Source organism: Sapajus apella, unplaced genomic scaffold, assembly GCF_009761245.1.
Source record: "Sapajus apella isolate SASKATOON/1434 unplaced genomic scaffold, GSC_monkey_1.0 scaffold48, whole genome shotgun sequence".
In the NCBI taxonomy this organism is placed as follows: domain Eukaryota; kingdom Metazoa; phylum Chordata; class Mammalia; order Primates; family Cebidae; genus Sapajus; species Sapajus apella.
The window spans coordinates 4,828,914-4,845,618 of NW_022436988.1; the positions used below are offsets into that span (position 1 = coordinate 4,828,914).

The 16,705-nt window shown below is 53.4% G+C and overlaps 2 protein-coding genes across 3 annotated transcripts in view; one reads left to right on the top strand and one right to left on the bottom strand.

The window, feature by feature from the left end:
• The first annotated feature begins 2,178 nt into the window (after window positions 1–2,178).
• On the top strand, window positions 2,179–13,150 carry TK1 (thymidine kinase 1). Its single transcript, XM_032241503.1, has 7 exons — window positions 2,179–2,484; window positions 2,594–2,625; window positions 4,475–4,585; window positions 5,974–6,067; window positions 11,640–11,729; window positions 12,106–12,225; window positions 12,325–13,150. Exons 1-7 carry the CDS (start codon window positions 2,419–2,421, stop codon window positions 12,514–12,516), a joined length of 705 nt encoding a protein of 234 aa, XP_032097394.1. The 5' UTR covers window positions 2,179–2,418; the 3' UTR covers window positions 12,517–13,150.
• Window positions 4,333–16,705, bottom strand: part of SYNGR2 (synaptogyrin 2) — a 14,634-nt gene continuing 2,261 nt past the window's right edge. Inside the window, exons 2-7 of one of the 2 annotated variants that reach the window (XM_032241505.1) lie at window positions 16,189–16,426; window positions 15,569–15,708; window positions 15,283–15,481; window positions 14,051–14,058; window positions 12,765–12,769; window positions 4,333–4,345 (exon numbers count right to left, since the gene is read on the bottom strand). In XM_032241505.1, the coding sequence (XP_032097396.1) occupies window positions 15,284–15,481; window positions 15,569–15,708; window positions 16,189–16,426 (576 nt within the window). In that variant the 3' untranslated portion in view covers window positions 4,333–4,345; window positions 12,765–12,769; window positions 14,051–14,058; window position 15,283. Of the gene's footprint in view, window positions 4,346–12,764; window positions 12,770–14,050; window positions 14,059–14,537; window positions 15,482–15,568; window positions 15,709–16,188; window positions 16,427–16,705 lie in introns of those variants that run through there. The other variant, XM_032241504.1, reaches the window with a different exon arrangement.

Here is a 16,705-nt window from a genome sequence, read left to right on the forward strand (position 1 = left end):
GGACGGATTCTACAAATCAGCACTAAATGCGTCAGTGCAGCTCCGACCACAATACCTATATGGTTACATAGAAAGATTATATAGAACTAAGTATGCTAGATATATGTAAGCAGTAAGTTACTCTTCAAGCACTAATTCTATAAATGAATATGATTATATATGAAGGATTATATAAAGGAAACAGCTGAGCAATAACACTATGAACTAAGATATTCTTCAGGCACTAGTTGAAGTTCTCCTTCCTCGGGGCCCATGGGGGGTGTTACCCACAAAGGCGGGCAGATCACCCAAGGTCAGGAGTTCAAGACCAGCCTCGCCAACATGGTGAAACCCTGTCTCTACAAAAAATACAAAAATTAGCTGGGCGTGGTGGCAGGTGCCTGTAATCTCAGCTACTCGGAGGCTGAGGCAGGAGAATTGCTGGAACCCGGGAGGCGGAGGTTGCAGTGAGCTGAGATCGCAGCATTGCACTCCAGCCTGGGCAACAGAGCAAAACTGTCTCAAAAAAAAAAAAAAACAACAACCAAAAAACAAAAAAACAGAAAAAAAGAATGACAGTAACAAGGAACCACCAGATTTTGAAGGGCTCAAAGCCGTCATGAGAAATGGGCAGTCGGGGTGGACTCATGGGAAGGCCTGGGGTCAAATGCCATCTGACCTCCCTCACTTACATGCTGTTTTAACCTGCACAAGTTATTTAATCTCTGGGATTCAGTTCCCTTACTGGTAGAAGGCATCTATCCAGGACGGGCGCAGTGGCTCACGCCTGTAATCCCAGCACGTTGGGAGGCTGAGGCAGGTGGATCACTTGAGGCCAGGAGTTTGAGACCACCCTGCCAACATGTCGAAACCTCGTCTCTACTAAAAACACAAGAATTAGCCGGGTACGGTGGCAGGTGCCTGTAATCCCAGCTACTCAGGAAGCTGAGGCAGGAGAATGGCTTGAACCTGGGAGGTGGAGGTTGCAGTGAGCCAAGATCACACCACTGCACTCCAGCCTGGGCGACAGAGACTTCGTCTCAAAAAAAAAAAAAAAGGAGGCATATGCAAATCACAAGGTTAAAAGAGATAAGGCATGCCAGTACATAAAGCAAGCCCCTCAGCGTGGCTTGCTTCTTCCTCCCCGTGAAGGGCTGTTTGTCAGAGGTCCTTGGATCTGTCCAATCTGTATCTGGAAAGGTTATTACCTGTAAGGTCCTTATAGCCAAACCTGGCACACTCTGTGATCACTACCATTAACTTTGTTGCTGTTATTTATGATCAAGATTATGCAATGGGTTTCTTTTTTTTTTTTTTTTTTTTATGTTTTTTTTTTTTTCCCACAGCTGTTCTGTTCTGTATTCTTCAGCCTTTCCCACGTAAGTACAGACCCAAAAACATTATGTAACCCCAGATCAAGGTCCAGAACTTTGACGCCTAACCTCCTGCGGGTCTACGGATTTTTTTTTTCAGACGAAGTCTCGGTCTTTCACCCAGGCTCCAAGGCTGGAGTGCGATGGTGATCTCGGCTCACTGCAACTTCCACCTCCTGGGTTCAAGTGATTCTCCTGTCTCAGCCTCCTGAGTAGCTGGGATTACAGGTGCACATCCCATGCCTGGCTAATTTTTGTATTTTTAGTACAGACGGGGTTAGCCAGGCTGGTCTCGAACTCCTGGCCTCATAACCCACCCACCTTGGCCTTCCAAAGTACTGGGATTACAGGTGTAAGCCACCGCGCCTAGCTGGCTCTACGGATACTATTAACACAGCCAGGACTTCAATTTTCTCTATCCTGAAAATCAGGCTAACATAAATCTTTAGGAGAAGGTAAAATACAACGTGGTGACCAAGCACTGGGGACCTGGCACACACTAGGCACTCAGCATTTCCACAGGTGTGGTCTACATGGCTTCTAAGCTTCCTTCTTAGAATTCCAATCTAATCAATAAGTTAACTCCACCCCAGCCCCTCAGTCCCTCCATGCAATCCACCTACCTCTGCAGACATCTTCTTCCAAGGAGCCTCCCCTGGAAGACCCACCCCGGAAACCTCCATCGCGCCGTCTACAGCCAGATGGGTGTGCGTCCCGCCCCTTTATATGGCCTGAGCCTCGCCTCGCTCCGCCCCTTTAAGCTTGGTGGGCGGAGCGAGGCGGGGCTCAGGCCAGGCCCCACCCCGATAGGCCAAGCCGGAGCCTTCCCAGTCCCCGCGCTCGAGTCCCGGATCCCTCCCACGATGGGGCGTGCTGAGGTTACATTTCCCGCCAGGTCCGCTGGCGGGCGCTGATTGGCCCCGGGGCGGCGGGGCTCGCGCTGATTGGCCCCAGGGCGGCGGGTTCCGGCCAACACGCCGTGGTTAAAAGCCGGAGGCGCGAGCCGCGGAGGCTTCCTGCGGGGCGGCTTGGAGAGTTCTTGGATCCGTGAACTTCCTGAGACACTATGAGCTGCATTAACCTGCCCACCGTGCTGCCTGGATCCCCCAGCAAGACCCGGGGACAGATCCAGGTGCGGGGGCCGGGCCTGTGCGGGGCTGGGGACGAGGGGATGGGGTGACGGCCTGTGCCCGGGCATCCGCGCAGGGCGGGCCCCCACGTGACCTCACTTTCTCTCCTAGGTGATTCTCGGGCCGATGTTCTCTGGAAAAAGGTAACGGCTTCGCGGGGCTGGGGTGGACCTCCTTCCTCTTCCCCGGGGACCCTTGTCCCTCCTTCCCTTCCCCTACAAGGACCAGCGCAGCCTCCCACAGCTCCCGCCCAGGGTTCTCCTCCTCCCTGGAATTCGGTCCAAGAGGAAGCCTCCGCCCCCTTCTGTCCAGGTCAAGCCCCTCCTCCCCTAGGGACGCCGCTCCCTCCTGGAGCTGGTCACAGCGATCGGCTAGCTTAGCCCTCTTCCCTGTCAAGTCCTCTGGGAAGGGGGCAACCCCTTGTGCCCACTGTAGGCCGGGCCTTTCTGTACCCCCCTCTTCAATGTGACCGTTTTCCTTACAAAGCCAAGGAAACGCCATGGCTTTCTGCACAGAGGAGTCTGAAGCCAGGGAGCTTCTGTTCTCTTGAGGTGACAGAACCATTCCCTGATCCAGCTAGTGAGATTCCTGGGTAAACTACCCACCCACCACCATCCCTTTTGTTTTGTTTTTGTAGAGGTAGGATCTTGCTGTGTTGCCCAGGCTGGTCTGGTCTCAAACAATTCTCTCACCTCAGCCTCCCAAGTAGCTGGGACTACAGGCACGCAGCACCCCACCCAGCTAATTTTATTTTATTTTTGTAGCGCTAGGGGTCTTGCTCTGTTGCCCAGCTGGTCTTGAACTCCTGGTCTCAAGCGATCCTCCTGCTTCGGCCTCCCAAAGTGCTGGAATTACAGACGTTAGCCACCATGCCCTGCCCAAACATTCTTATGTGGCCCTGGGGATCACTTCAGTTCAAACCCCTGGCTCGGGAAGATGAGGCTCAGGGTTGGACTTTTTTTTTTTTGAGATGTAATCTTGCTCTGTCTCCCAGGCTGGAGTGCAGTGGCACGATCTCGGCTCACTGCCACCTCAGCCTCCCCGGTTCAAACAATTCTCTTGCCTCAGCCTCCTGGGTAGCTGAGATTACAGGCGTGCGCCACCACACCTGGCTTATTTTTGTATTTTTAGTGGAGATGGGGTTTCATCATGTTGGTCAGGCTGGTCTTGAACTCCTAACCTCGTGATCCACCCGTCTCGGTCTCCCAAAGTGCTGGGATAACAGGCATGAGCCACCTCGCCCGGCCAGGGTTGGACTTCTGGGACCCAGAAGCAAGTGATTTTGACACGGCACACAAAGGCTTTCGAAAGTTACTTTAGAAAAGCTCTGGGCTGGGCGCCGTGGCTCAAGCTTGTAATCCCAGCACTTTGGAAGGCTGAGGCAGGTGGATCACTTGAGGTCAGGAGTTTGAGACCAGCCTGGGCAACATGGTGAAACCCTGTCTCTACTGAAAAAAAATACAGAAATTATCTGGGTGTGGTGGCAGGCTCCTGTAATCCCAGCTACTCTGGAGGTTGAGGCAGGAGAATTGCTTGAACCCGGGCGGCAGGGGTTGCAGTTAGCTGAGATCGCGCCACTGTGCTCTAACCTAGGTGACAGAGTGAGACTGCCTCAATAAAAAGAAAGAAAAGCTCTGAATTCTGGGAACAACTCTGGGATGATGTTACTTTGGAATGCAGCTGCAGGTCCCCTCTACATGTGGCCTTTGCCTCTCTGCCTTCCCCAGTACATCCCGGAGAAGCTGGCTCCTCCCACACTTCCTGGGACCACCTGAGTGTCATTACTGGACACCTTCCCCATAGAGAATTCTGACTTCCAACCCTCTTGATAGGGATCTTATGCCCTGCCTGCTCTGCCCTGCTCTTTCCCGGCTGTGGTGGGCTCAGGCTGCATACCACTAGGAGGGCAACGAAGAGCCAGGCTTGTTGGGGAGGGGGTCTCCTCCCACTCCTCCCGCCGTGGGCCTCACCTGACCCTCTCTCCTCTTGCAGTACGGAGCTGATGAGGCGTGTCCGTCGCTTCCAGATTGCTCAGTACAAGTGCCTGGTGATCAAGTATGCCAGAGATACTCGCTACAGCAGCAGCTTCTGCACACATGACCGGTCAGCCTCTGCCCCTGCGGTCCTGTCCAGTGGAAAGTCACAAGGCACAGGACACACTGTTGGAGCTCTCTTTAGTGGGGATGGTTAATCATGCTGGCCAGGCATTGAACAAACTGGTTCAGACCAGCACACGTTCCACTGTGCTTGGCAAGCCAGTGCCCACTCTCCATTCCCAGGGCTAGAGCCAGTGGTTCTCATCTGGGGGTGATTTTGCCCCCAGGGTCCATTTGGCAATGTCTGAAGACATTTCTAGTTGCAACTGGAACGGGGAGGGGATGCTACTGGCCTTTAATGTGTAGAGGTCAGGGACGCTGCTGTTGAGGGTCCTACAGTGCTGGGATTACAGGCGTGAGGCATAGCACCCGGCCCGCTTGTTTGTTTTTGAGACAGAGTCTCTCTGTCACCCAGGCTGGAGTGCAATGGCTCAATCCTAGCTCACTGTTATGTAACCCTAAACCCTTCAGCTCAAGTGATCCTCCCACCTCAGTGCGCTGAGTAGGTGGGACTACAGGTGCATACCACCATGCCCAGCTAATTTTTAGATTTTTGTCAGACAGTGTCTCACTGTGTTACTCAGCCTGGTCTTGAACTCCTGAGTTCAGGTGATCCTCCCATCTTGGCCTCCCTGAAGTGCTAGGATTACAGGCATGAGCTGCTGTGCCTGGCCAGAATATAGATGTTAAAAATTTATATTTTATATTATAAGGACAAGTATAACCTAGGCCCAGTTCTAGTTATTCATTCTTCTGAATTTTAAAAGGAAACATTTGGCTGGCCCCAGTGGTATTATGGGCCTGGTACCTGACGAAGTGGACCTTGTCTGCCCCCAGCTCACTCAACAATGGAAGAGTTTCTAGTCTCATTGAACTTTGTATTGGACACTACTAATTTCTAATCCAAAGCATCAAGTGAACTGGCTTTTATAAATAACTGGTTTTCCTCTCTGGGGGGCCGAAGTGGGCGGATCACATAAAGTTAGGAGTTTGGGACCAGCCTGGGCAACATGGTGAAACCCCTTCACTAAGAAAAATATAAAAATTAGCTGGGCATGGTGGCATGTACCTGTAGTCCCAGCTACTCCTGAGGCTGAGGTGGGAGAATTGCTTGAACTCCTTGAGAATTGGGAAGTGGAGATTGCAGCAAGCCGCGATGGTACCACTGCACTCCAGCCTGAGCAACAGAGCAAGACTCTGTCTCAAGAAAATTAATTAGTAAATTAAATAACTGGTTTTCTGGACAAGGGCCTTTCCCATAGGTTGTGGGAAAATCCCTGCTGGGTGAACACTGATCCTGCTTTGCATGTAGCGGGTGGTTGCGACAGGAGCCGTTCCCTGGCCCCTGCATCCTGGCTCTGGCCTGATGCTCACGCTCTGGCTTTCTCTTCCCAGGAACACCATGGAGGCGCTGCCTGCCTGCCTGCTCCGAGACGTGACCCAGGAGGCCCTGGGAGTGGCTGTCATAGGCATTGACGAGGGGCAGTTTGTAAGTTGGCTTGTCCTGGTGTCACTCTTCCTGCCAGCTCCTGCTCTGTCCTCCATTGTTCCCCACTGGTTTGGAGGTTGTCTGATCTGTTAGTAAAATAACAAGGTGAAATAGCTACAACTAGTGCTGAAACACTCTCTGAAGGCCCCTTTCTAGTTTCCCTGTCATAGTCATGTAGGTTTCATTTTCCCTTTTTTTTTTTTGAGATTGAGTTTTGCTCTTGTTGCCCAGGCTGGAATGCAATGGCGAAATCTCATTTCACCACAACCTCCACCTCCCCGATCAAGTGATTCTCCTGCCTCAGCCTCCCAAGTAGCTGTGATTACAGGCATGCACTACCACATCTGGCTAATTCTGTATTTTTAGTAGAGACAGGGTTTCTCCATGTTGGCCAGGCTGGTCTTGAACTCCCAACCTCAGGTGATCCGCCCCTCTCAGCCTCCCAAAGTGCTGGGATTACAGGTGTAAGCCAGTGTGCCCAGCCTCTGTGTGTGTGTATGTGTGTGAGTGATGGAGTCTTGCTCTGTCACCCAGGCTGGAGTGTAGTGATGTAATCTTGACTCACTGCAACCTCCACCTCCTGAGTTCAAGCAATTCTCCTGCCTCAGCCTCCTGAGTGTCTGGGATCACAGGCATGCACTACCATGCCTGGCTAATTTTTGTTTTATTTATTTATTTATGAGACGGGGTTTCACCATGTTGGCTAGGATGGTCTTGATCTCTTGACCTCGTGATCTGCCCGCCTTGGCCTCCCAAAGTGCTGGGATTACAGGCGTGAGCCACCACGCCCAGCCCAATTTTTGTATTTTTAGTAGATGGGGTTTTACCATGTTGGCCAGGCTGGTCTGTTACTCCCGACCTCAGGTGATCCACCTGCCTTGGCCTCCCAAATTGCTGGGATTACAGGTGTCAGCCACCTCGCCCAGCCTTGATCTTGTTGCTCTGAGAAGTGGTAGTGCTGGTCGTTGTGTTTTTGCCTAGGGGAAGGCCACCATCTGTCTAATGGTTGGTTACCTCTGGTCAGGCATTCTGTCTGTTCTCGCTCAGCACAGTGTGTCCAGGGGAAGCTTTGTTTTCATTTATCCAGCTTTATAACTGGTACGCCTTGTCATTTCTGGGGAAGAAACAAAGCCATTATCACTTCAGGTATTTCTCTCCTCATCCCTCTCTGAGGTGTTCTGGATTCCATCTTCCAAAGTATGTTTTGTTTCAATGAATTTATACCTGCTGCTCTAATTCAGAATCCTCCATTTTGTTTGACAAGTTACTTTGGGGTTATGTTTAAGTTTATGCTGTTCCTTCCATTATGTTTCCAAAAATCTTTCCTTAGACTTTTCCAGATTTTTCTGTTTCCTCAGAATACATTCTCCAGTTGAGTTTCTGGGTTATTTTCTGTTATCTTAGTTTTCCTTCCTCTACTTTGGAGTTTTTTAAAATTTTTGTTAGTTTATCACAAATGAATGAAACTGAAACTCACTTCCCAAGAGGCTTAGCAAACTTAACCCCTTAGGTACTTGTAGGGTTGCCTCTAAGTATACAGTGTGGTGATTTGATATAAACAAACACAATAGGAATTTATTTCTTGCTCACAGACCCCTACGTGGTTCCAGCTGATGGGGAGGCTGCCCATGAGGTGGCTTAGTTCACCCTGGCTGGCTCCATACAGACATGGAAGAGGAGAGGCGTGGCGGAGCCCCTGGGTGTGAGGTTTTCATGGGCCAGGCTAAAAGTTGCAAATGTCACCTCTGCCGATCTTTCAAAGACTAGAATCTGGGCACAGGGCACAGGGTCACCTATATGTTTAGTCTAGTACACCTAGTCTAGTTTTTTTTTTTTTTTTTGAAACAGAGTCTTGCTTTGTGGCCCAGGCTGGAGTACAGTGGCATGATCTCAGCTCACTGCAACCTCTGCCTCACAGGTTCAGGTGATTCTCCCACCTCAGCCTCCCAAGTAGCTGGAATTACAGGCTCCTACCACTACACCAGCTATTTTTTTGTATTTTTAGTAGAGGTGGGGTTTCGCTATGTTGGTCAGGCTGGTCTCAAACTCCTGACCTCAGGTGATCTGCCTGCCTCGGCCTCCCAAAGTGCTAGGATTACAGGCGCGAGCCACCGTGCCCGGCCACACTTAGTCTATTTTTATACCCTTGACTGTATACTTAGTCTAGTTCTATACCCTGGAGGAAGAATAAATGAGTTTGTTTGGTGAGTGGTTCGAGATCTCTACCCACCCTGCCTCCCAGCACAGAGCCAGGCTGCTCCGGCTGGAAAACCCTGCCTGGACATCACAGGGCCTGTCCCCCCAGCTGGGCAGTCCTGCCTTCCTCGTTCTGCTCTTGCCCAACATTCTCTATGAGTCACAGCCCCAAATTCCATCCCCATGGGGAGGCTGACGGGTTCCTTACCCTGTGGAGTTGGACTCCAAGCTGTCGGTGTCCACTGTGGGTTCTAGACCACCCAGTAGCTGGCATCTGCTCCCCGCTTGGGTGTGCCCATTCCATTTCTGACCTTCAGAGGTGCGCTTCTGGGCACCCCCATGCCTCTACAATCATGGAGATGTTGTTGTTGCTGTGTGGTTGAGACACTCCAGGCGAGGAGGTGGGCCCAGGCTGGGAACAAAGCTGCAGTTGTTTTCTTTTGCTCCCAAACTGTGGCCTTGGAATGCATTCGGGGATTCTGCATCAGCTTTGGGGGCATGGCCCTCTCAGAACAAGGAAGAGCAAGGAAGCTTCAGCTTTGGCGAGGCTTTCCCTGCCTTCAGACCTGCTGCTGTGAGTTGCTGAAGAGCTCTGTTCTCTTGGCTCTGCGTAAACCTTGTTGACAGATGCTGACCCAGACCCCCCAGGCAGAAACCTTTCCCTTCTTCCTCCTTCCTTAACATCCAGATGCCCCGAGTCAGGAGCCAGCATATTAAGTCCTGTCCCCTGTTCCAGCCTGAAGGAGGGATTTCTCAGTCTACTTCCTCTCTGGCCCGCAAGTAAAACTTTCGTTCATTCAGGGAGTATTTATTACACCCCTATCCAGACATCAGCCTTATGCCATTCTGCTCTGGCCTCTGTGTACCCTTGTTCCCTTCTAGAAGTTTAGCATCTTCCTACTGCAAGCATTTCTAGATCGAGGAGAAGGGTTCCTAGTATGGGGGCCCCACAGAAGGACTGTCCTTCCCTCCTTCTTTGTCTATGTGGACAGTGGAAGAAGCCCAGCCTGACCTGCCTTGTTCCTTCCTGTTTTCTGGGTCAGCAGGGACAGCCTTTCACAGAGTAGCCACCATGCCATCCTGAGGAAGGCCCTGGGTCAGAAGCTTTTGTGCTTCTTTGTATGCCAGGTGAGGCACAGAGGCGTTCACACTGCTTTGTAGAAATCGTTGGCATCCAAGAGAGAGTCATGTGGAGACCCCAAAGCCACTAGCTGGGGGTGCTGTGCTTCAGATGCTGGTGGTGGGTGAGCACCCTGGCCCCAGCACCGCCCCCACATGTTCAACAGCTGCACAGTGTCTGGCGGGCCTGCAGGGTTGCTTGGCAATAGTGGAAGCTCTGATTTTTTAAACTTTTTTTCTGGCTGGGCACGGTGGTTCACGCCTATAATCCCAGCGTTTTGGAAGGCCAAGGCTGGTGGATCACTTGAGGTCAGGAGTTTGAGACCAGCCAGGCCAACATAGTAAAAGCCTGTCTCTATGGAAAGTACAAAAATTCGCCAGGTGTGGTGGCACGCACCCGTTATTCCAGTTACTTTAGAGGCTGAGGCAGAATCATCGCTTGAACCTGGGAGGCAGAGGTTGTGGTGAGCCAAGATCATGCCACTGCACTCCAGCCTGGGTGACAGAGTGAGAGACTGTCTCAAAAAAAAAAAAAAAAAAAAAGACAAAATCTTTTTTTGTTTTCTGTTCTACTACACAAGTAATACAGGTTGAGTATTCCTTGTCCTAAATGCCTGGAACCAGAAGTGTTTGGATTTCTGATTTTTTCAGATTTTGGAATATTTGCATATATATATAATATAATGAGACCTTGGGAATGAGTCCCAACTGTAAACACAAGATCCGTTTATGTTTTATAGACAGCTGATTCACATAGCCTGGGAGTGATTTTATATGCTATTTGGTAATTTGGGCATGAGCCAGAGTTTTGAATGTGACCTGTCCCATAAGGTCAGGTGTGAAATTTTCCACTTGTGGTGTGCACTCAAAAAGTTTCAGGTTGGAGCCTTTTGGATTAGAGACTTCATAAGTTTAATCTGGAAAAAGTTAGAGTCTGGCACAGTGGCTCACGCCTGTTACGCCAGCACTTTGGGAAGCTGAGGCACACAAATCGCTTGAGACTAGGAATTTGAGACCGGCCCAGGCAATATGGTGAAACCCTGCCTCTACCAAAAATACAAAAATTAGCCCGATGTGGTGGCACATACCTGTAGTCCCAGCTAGTTGGGAGGCTGAGGTGGGAGCTTCCGCTGAGCCCTGTAGGTCCAGGCTGTGAGTCATGGTTGAGCCACTGTCCTCCAGCCTGGGCAATGGGGAGCGAGACTGGGAGCTGCATTTTTGTGACATGTGATGAGTCCTCAGAGAAAAAGAGGGAACACGTGCATGGCGGGGGAGGGCCCAGCGTGCTGGAGTCTCTGGGTTTCCTTTCTAGAGGCCCCTGCAGTCTGCTGAGCACAGTCAGTCCCGTCGGGCTTCGCCTGGATCGCACTGGAATTTTCCCGGCTATCCCCTAGTCCTCGCCTTGCTAAGCCCTCACGTCTTAATAACCTCAAACCTCAGTACTTGGGCTGAGGAAAGCGTGAGGGGCTCTGGGAGAGAGACCTGCACCCAAGGACAGGAACATCCTCGCTTCAGCCAACCCAAAGGCCAGTCTGGACATGTGAACTCAACCAGCCAAAAGCAATATGACTGATTGATGAGACTCACCAAAGCACTTGCTAGAGTTTCAGCTTCTCCCTGGGCCAAAGTGAAATTTGATGTAGGCAGTAAATGTGCTCTGTGCCGGCCCTGTATTTAGAAGGCTGTGCTGTGTCATCCTGCTCTGTAAATGGCCAGTAGGTCCCCTACCCCTTCTCAAGGCACATTGCCTGTTTAAAAGGGGGGGGGGGGGCAAGAGCACGAAAAGCCCAGCTACTCGCTGAAGTGCATGTGTATAACTTGGTGCCTTCTGTCCTTACACAACAGGACCTTTCTTGCTATCTCTTAGTGAAGAGGAAACAGGTTCAGAGATGTTAACTCACTGCTAAGGTCACACAGATTCCGAGCAGTGTCCGAGCCCCAGGCAGCAGGTGTCTAGCCCCAGCCTTTGGCCCCTGCACAGCAGGTGTGGACGTCTGATGCTGAGTCCTGGGCACCTGGACTTGGCGCAGAAGCTGGCTGCAGGGGGAAGGGGCTGGGCAGTTGTGGATGTGCCTGTCGTCTGCTGGGAGGGCATGCAGATGGACAGTCCCCGGCCGGGGGAGCCTCATGGAAGAGTTAGAGTTGCTCCAGGATGAATGTCGGGAGTTGTCAGATCTGGCAGCGTCTCTGCTGGGGCTTCAGGGAGCTGCTGCTGGGGTGGAAGCTCTCACGCTCTTTCTCCACCTGCCCTTTCCAGTTCCCTGACATTGTGGAGTTCTGTGAGGCCATGGCCAACGCCGGGAAGACGGTCATTGTGGCTGCACTGGACGGGACCTTCCAGAGGAAGGTAAGGGGTCTGATCCAGGTCTGGAGCTTGGATCCAGGAGGGGAGGGGGCTTCTGGGTGGGCACAGGACAGTGCACAGAGACACCAGCCCCGGGTGGCCAGGGCCCAGCCACTGCAGGGGCACAGCCGAGCTGCTCAGACCAGGCCTTGCCTGAGCCTAGGGACTCCCTGGTCTGCGCAGACCAGGTGCCATCTGTTGTGGCAGGTGGTTTGAATTGGCAAGGGGACAGAGCCGGGCATGGTGCTCTGGGGGTTGGGGGGAGGACTAAGGTCAGAGCAAACTTTCCTGGCTTCAGTGCTTGTGAATCAAAGGGTTTAAAAGAAAACCTTGCCTGGTGAGGTATCTGAGCGCCCACTGTCTCTCCATGGGAGTGCAGGCATTCGGGACCATCCTGAACCTGGTGCCTCTGGCCGAGAGCGTGGTGAAGCTGACCGCAGTATGCATGGAGTGCTTCCGGGAAGCCGCCTACACCAAGAGGCTTGGCACCGAAAAGGAGGTAGCTCCACCTCTCTTCTCTGCGGGCTGGCACGGTGGGGGTGTGGCTCTGTCTCCTTCCTGTCCCAGCCCTTCATCCATCCTCTGTCCCTGTGGCTAGGTCGAAGTGATTGGGGGAGCAGACAAATATCACTCTGTGTGTCGCCTCTGCTACTTCAAGAAGGCCTCAGGCCAGCCTGCCGGGCTGGACAACAAAGAGAACTGCCCCGTGCCAGGAAAGCCAGGGGAGGCCTCGGCTGCCAGGAAGCTCTTTGCCCCGCAGCAGATTCTGCAATGTAGCTCCACCAACTGAGGGGCCTGGAAGGGCTGCCCACTCTCTTCCAGCTGCTGCCGCCTAGTGGGCACTGCTCTCCATGCTGCCTGGCTGCACCAGGAGGGTGACCACACCTCGCCTTTGGGAAGTCTCCTTTTTGCGGCTGCCCCACCTGCCATGTGCTCTCTCCTCTCCTGCCCACCAGCCTGCTTAGCTTCCTTCTTGCCTGCTGGGATGGTTGCCCAGGCTGGAGCTGGCCCTGCCTGGTGACCTGGGATCTGGCACACTCCCCCTGCTTGGGGTGAGGGACAGCCACACGCTGTTGACATCAGCCTGCTTCTTCCCCTCTGTGGCTTTCACTGCTTAGTTTCTGTTCTCCCTGGGAAGCTTGCGCCAGCATCTTTAAGCTTTAGGCCATAGAGGCTTAGGCCCCTCTGCCTGGGATGGGCCCCTGCTCTCCCTGAGGATGGCCTGGACTCATGCCCTCTTGCTTCCTTTTGGGCTCAAAACCCTTCCTATCTCTGGTGATGGTTTCCACAGGAATGACAGCATCTTTCACATGGGTGGCACCAGCCTCGCTGGGACTTGGATCGTAGGTGCTTGTCTCTTCGTGGGGAGAGGGAAGGGTCAACGTCTCCGCTGTCGTGTATGAAATTAACTAATTTAAAATTCACTGGTTGGTGGACGCTCATTTATCTTTAAGCTGGGTTTCCCCGGGTCTCATGGACAGCGCCAACTTGATGTGGGTGGGGATTTTCTTCCAGATCTTTTTGTTTTGTTTTGAGATAGGCTCTCTGTCACCCAGGCTGGAGTGCAGTGGTGCAGTCTCAGCTCACTGCAGCCTCTGCTTTCCCAGTTCAAATGATTCTCCCCGCTCAGCCTCCCGAGTAGGCAGGATTACAGGTGTGTGCCACCACACCTGGCGAATTTCTGTATTTTTAGTAGAGATGGGGTTTCACCATGTTGACCAGGCTGGTCTTGAACAACTGATCTCAAGTGATCTGCCTGTCTTGGCCTCCCAAAGTACTGGGATTACAGGTGTGAGGCACCAGGCCTGGCCCCCAGATCTTTTTGTAGTAACACTGATCTTGTAACCACAGCTGGTTAACTGAGAAATGATCATGGGGCGTGTCCTAAGGGGAACATCATCTGCTTTCCTGTCTGGGCCAGTGTCAGGACAAAAATGGGTGCACAGGGGAGCCCAGAGGCCAGCCAGAAGGACGAGGCACATACCTGCCTGCTGGAGCTTCGAGGTCAGTTTTTGTGAAACACACTCTGGGTAGCTCAGGAGTCAAGACACCTCTCAGCTGTGCCTCAGAGACAGGCTGTTGGCAGCTCACCTGGGCTCAGGCATTGCTGGGGTGGGGTGTACCCTGGGCAGACAGGGTCACTGCTGCCAGGGCCTCCACAGCCTTCCTCTCCCCTTTGCTAGTGATGTGTCCCAAGCCAAAGCCATCGGGTGAGGTTGGGAGCAGCGCCCTGCTACTTTGTACCGGAGATTTTTAAACATTCGGGACTTGCCATTGACAACTCTGTCATTGCTCAAAAGAGGAAGCCAGGGTTGCTTTAGGGCCCTGACCTCTTCCAGAGATGGGCCTTATCTCTGAGGGGCGGGCTGGATGGCCAAGCCCACTCCCTGCTGTGTCCCAGGAAGGGTCCAGAGGTGCTGAACCCTGGAGGAAGGCAGAAACGTGGCCTTACCCATGGTACCCCTCATTCAGTGCTAAGAAAGGGCTGAGAGGGAAGGGGCATTCAGCGGGCAACTCCCAGGTACCCCTACCCCAACACTAAGAAGGGAGCAGCAGGACCCTGGCACCACAGGCCAGAAAAATAATCTTGTAAACAAGATGAGCACAGCTGCTATTTTAAGATCTGGATGAAAGGCTTGTGCGGAATGCGACCCCAGATTGAAAGGGGGCCAGCCAGGCACGCTGGAGGGGGTGCACTGCCACTGCCTTGTGTAAAATACAAGTTTCATAAAGCCAGCCCCTAAGGGTGTACCCAGAGTGGAGTCTCTTCCTCCGACCCCTAGGCTCTGGCACAACCAATGGCAATGGAGACTGAATGAGAAAACATTTATTCCTTCTCCAAACAGCATCCCAGGGCCGGGCGTCGCCCCCAAGGCTTTATAATACATTCGGCACAGAGTGGGAGCCATGGGGCATGGGACACCTCTGCCCTTCCCATGCTTCCTAAGTAACAACTGCAGAATATTTACATAAAGCTGGGTGTTGTCAGGCAAAGCCCTTCCCTGCTGCCAGGGGTGGGAGCAAGGAGGAAGTGCTGTGTGCACTAGCCCTGCCCCACACTGTGGGGGGCAGCCCAGTGGCCGCTGGCCCCCAGATCATACAGCAGTGGGCATAGTGGGAGCAAACCTGAGTGAGGACGCAGGAGCCTGGCCCAGCCCCGATGCACAGGGCAGGTGTAAGGCCCCCCAAGAGTCTTTGGCAGAGAACACAGATAACAGTGGCTCCCACAGCCTGACCTGGGCTGGGGGAAAGCTAAGGCACTGGTCAGTAGCATGTGGGTGCCTGCTGGCTTCTAGCCACTCCAGGCGGGACTGGGGTCATTAAAAGCAAGGAGAAACACTAGCTAAAAACTCTTTCCTAAAAGTGCCCTGGAGGAATGAGTGACTGACTGAAGCCCTGGGCGCAGGCACTTGGGGTGTGGCTCTGCCAGCCCCCCAGGCAGGGAGGGCACAGGACGTGACACGCCAAGGAGAGGGGCTGGCAGGTCCAGGAGGCTCTTGGGAACGTTCAGGGCAGATGGAAGGGCCCTCTCTACCCCACCGCCCACCCAGGCCACCTCAGTACACAGGGGGCGGCTGGTAGCCCTCGGTGCTCTCCACATTCTGGGTGAAGGGTGGCTGTTGGTAGTTGTCCACAGATGCACTTGGGTAGGAGGCATAGGCAGTGCTGGGGTCTGGGGTGGGGTCAACGTAGTTCTGGATGAAGTCATCTACGCCAGCCTTGTAGCGCTGGTAGGCCAGGAAGGCCAGTGCACCCTGCAGGGGGAGCACACAGGTACAGGTGGGTAGGGGACCCCACCTTCCACCACCCTTTACCCAAGAACCGGCCCCTGGCCCACCTACCCAGGAGAAGATGGAAAAGAAGCTGAAGGTGATGGCCGCCCTCGCGGAGCTGGCCCCCACCAGCACGTCCGCCGGGTTGGTGACCGCCCACTGGTTGGTGAGGAAGCAGAAGCCAACAAACCACAGGAAGGTCCAGAGAGCTGGGGGAGGACGGGTGGGGCGTCAGTTCCACGGTAGGGGAGGGGCTTTCCAGGACTCTGGAAGGGGACATGGGCAGGTAGGGCAGGGCCTAGGCAGGAACCTCCGGGGAGCCTCCACAGCATGGAGGGAAGGACTTGGACGCCCAGCTGGGATCCACCTCCAAAGCCCACCTGTACTGGGGCCTCAGCACAGTGGGTCCCAGCAGACAGCCCAGGGGACAACGGGGAAGAGGCAAAGCCCATCTGTTTGGGTGTGCTGGGGCTCCACTCAGCTTCTAGCTACTCCAGGCAGGGCTGGCGCTATTCAAGCAAGGAGAAACACTAGCTGAAAACCCTTTCCTAAAAACGCCCTGAAGGAGTGAGCTGCTCCCCGCCCCTCCCAGAGACACCGAACCCCCCCTCCAACCCAGGAGCCTAGAGTTAATGCCTCCCCCTCCTAGTCACCTCCCAGGATCAGATGGAGGTGCTACAGGCAGATACCTGAGAAGAGCAGGTCACCAATGACCAGGTACTTGCGGTCAGTGGCGCTGCTGATCTGGGGGAAATACGCATCGACCACCAAGAAGAAGGCTGAGGCCAGGAAGGCCAGCACCCCGATGGCACTGCCGTAGCGGCAGGCGTCCTCATTGTGGTTAAACACGCAGTACATCTGCTTAGACTGGTGGGTGTTGCTGTAGCCCTCGCCATAGATGCAGGAGAACACGATCAAGGCGAAGACCTGCAGGAGGAGAGGATCTGTTAGGGCTGGGGGCACACACGGTGGGGACCCGGATGGGGTGTTCAGATGCTGGCCTCTCCCGCCACTGCTGTCCCCTTTTGGTTTTTTTGAGATGGAGTCTCCCTCTTGTTGCCCATGCTGGAGTGCGATGGTGTGATTTTAGCTCACTGCAATCTCCACCTCCTGGGTTCAAGCAGTTCTGCCTCAGCCTCCCGAGTAGCTGGGATTATAGATGCCCACCACCATGCCTGCTTTTTTTTTTTTTTTTTTTTTTTTTTG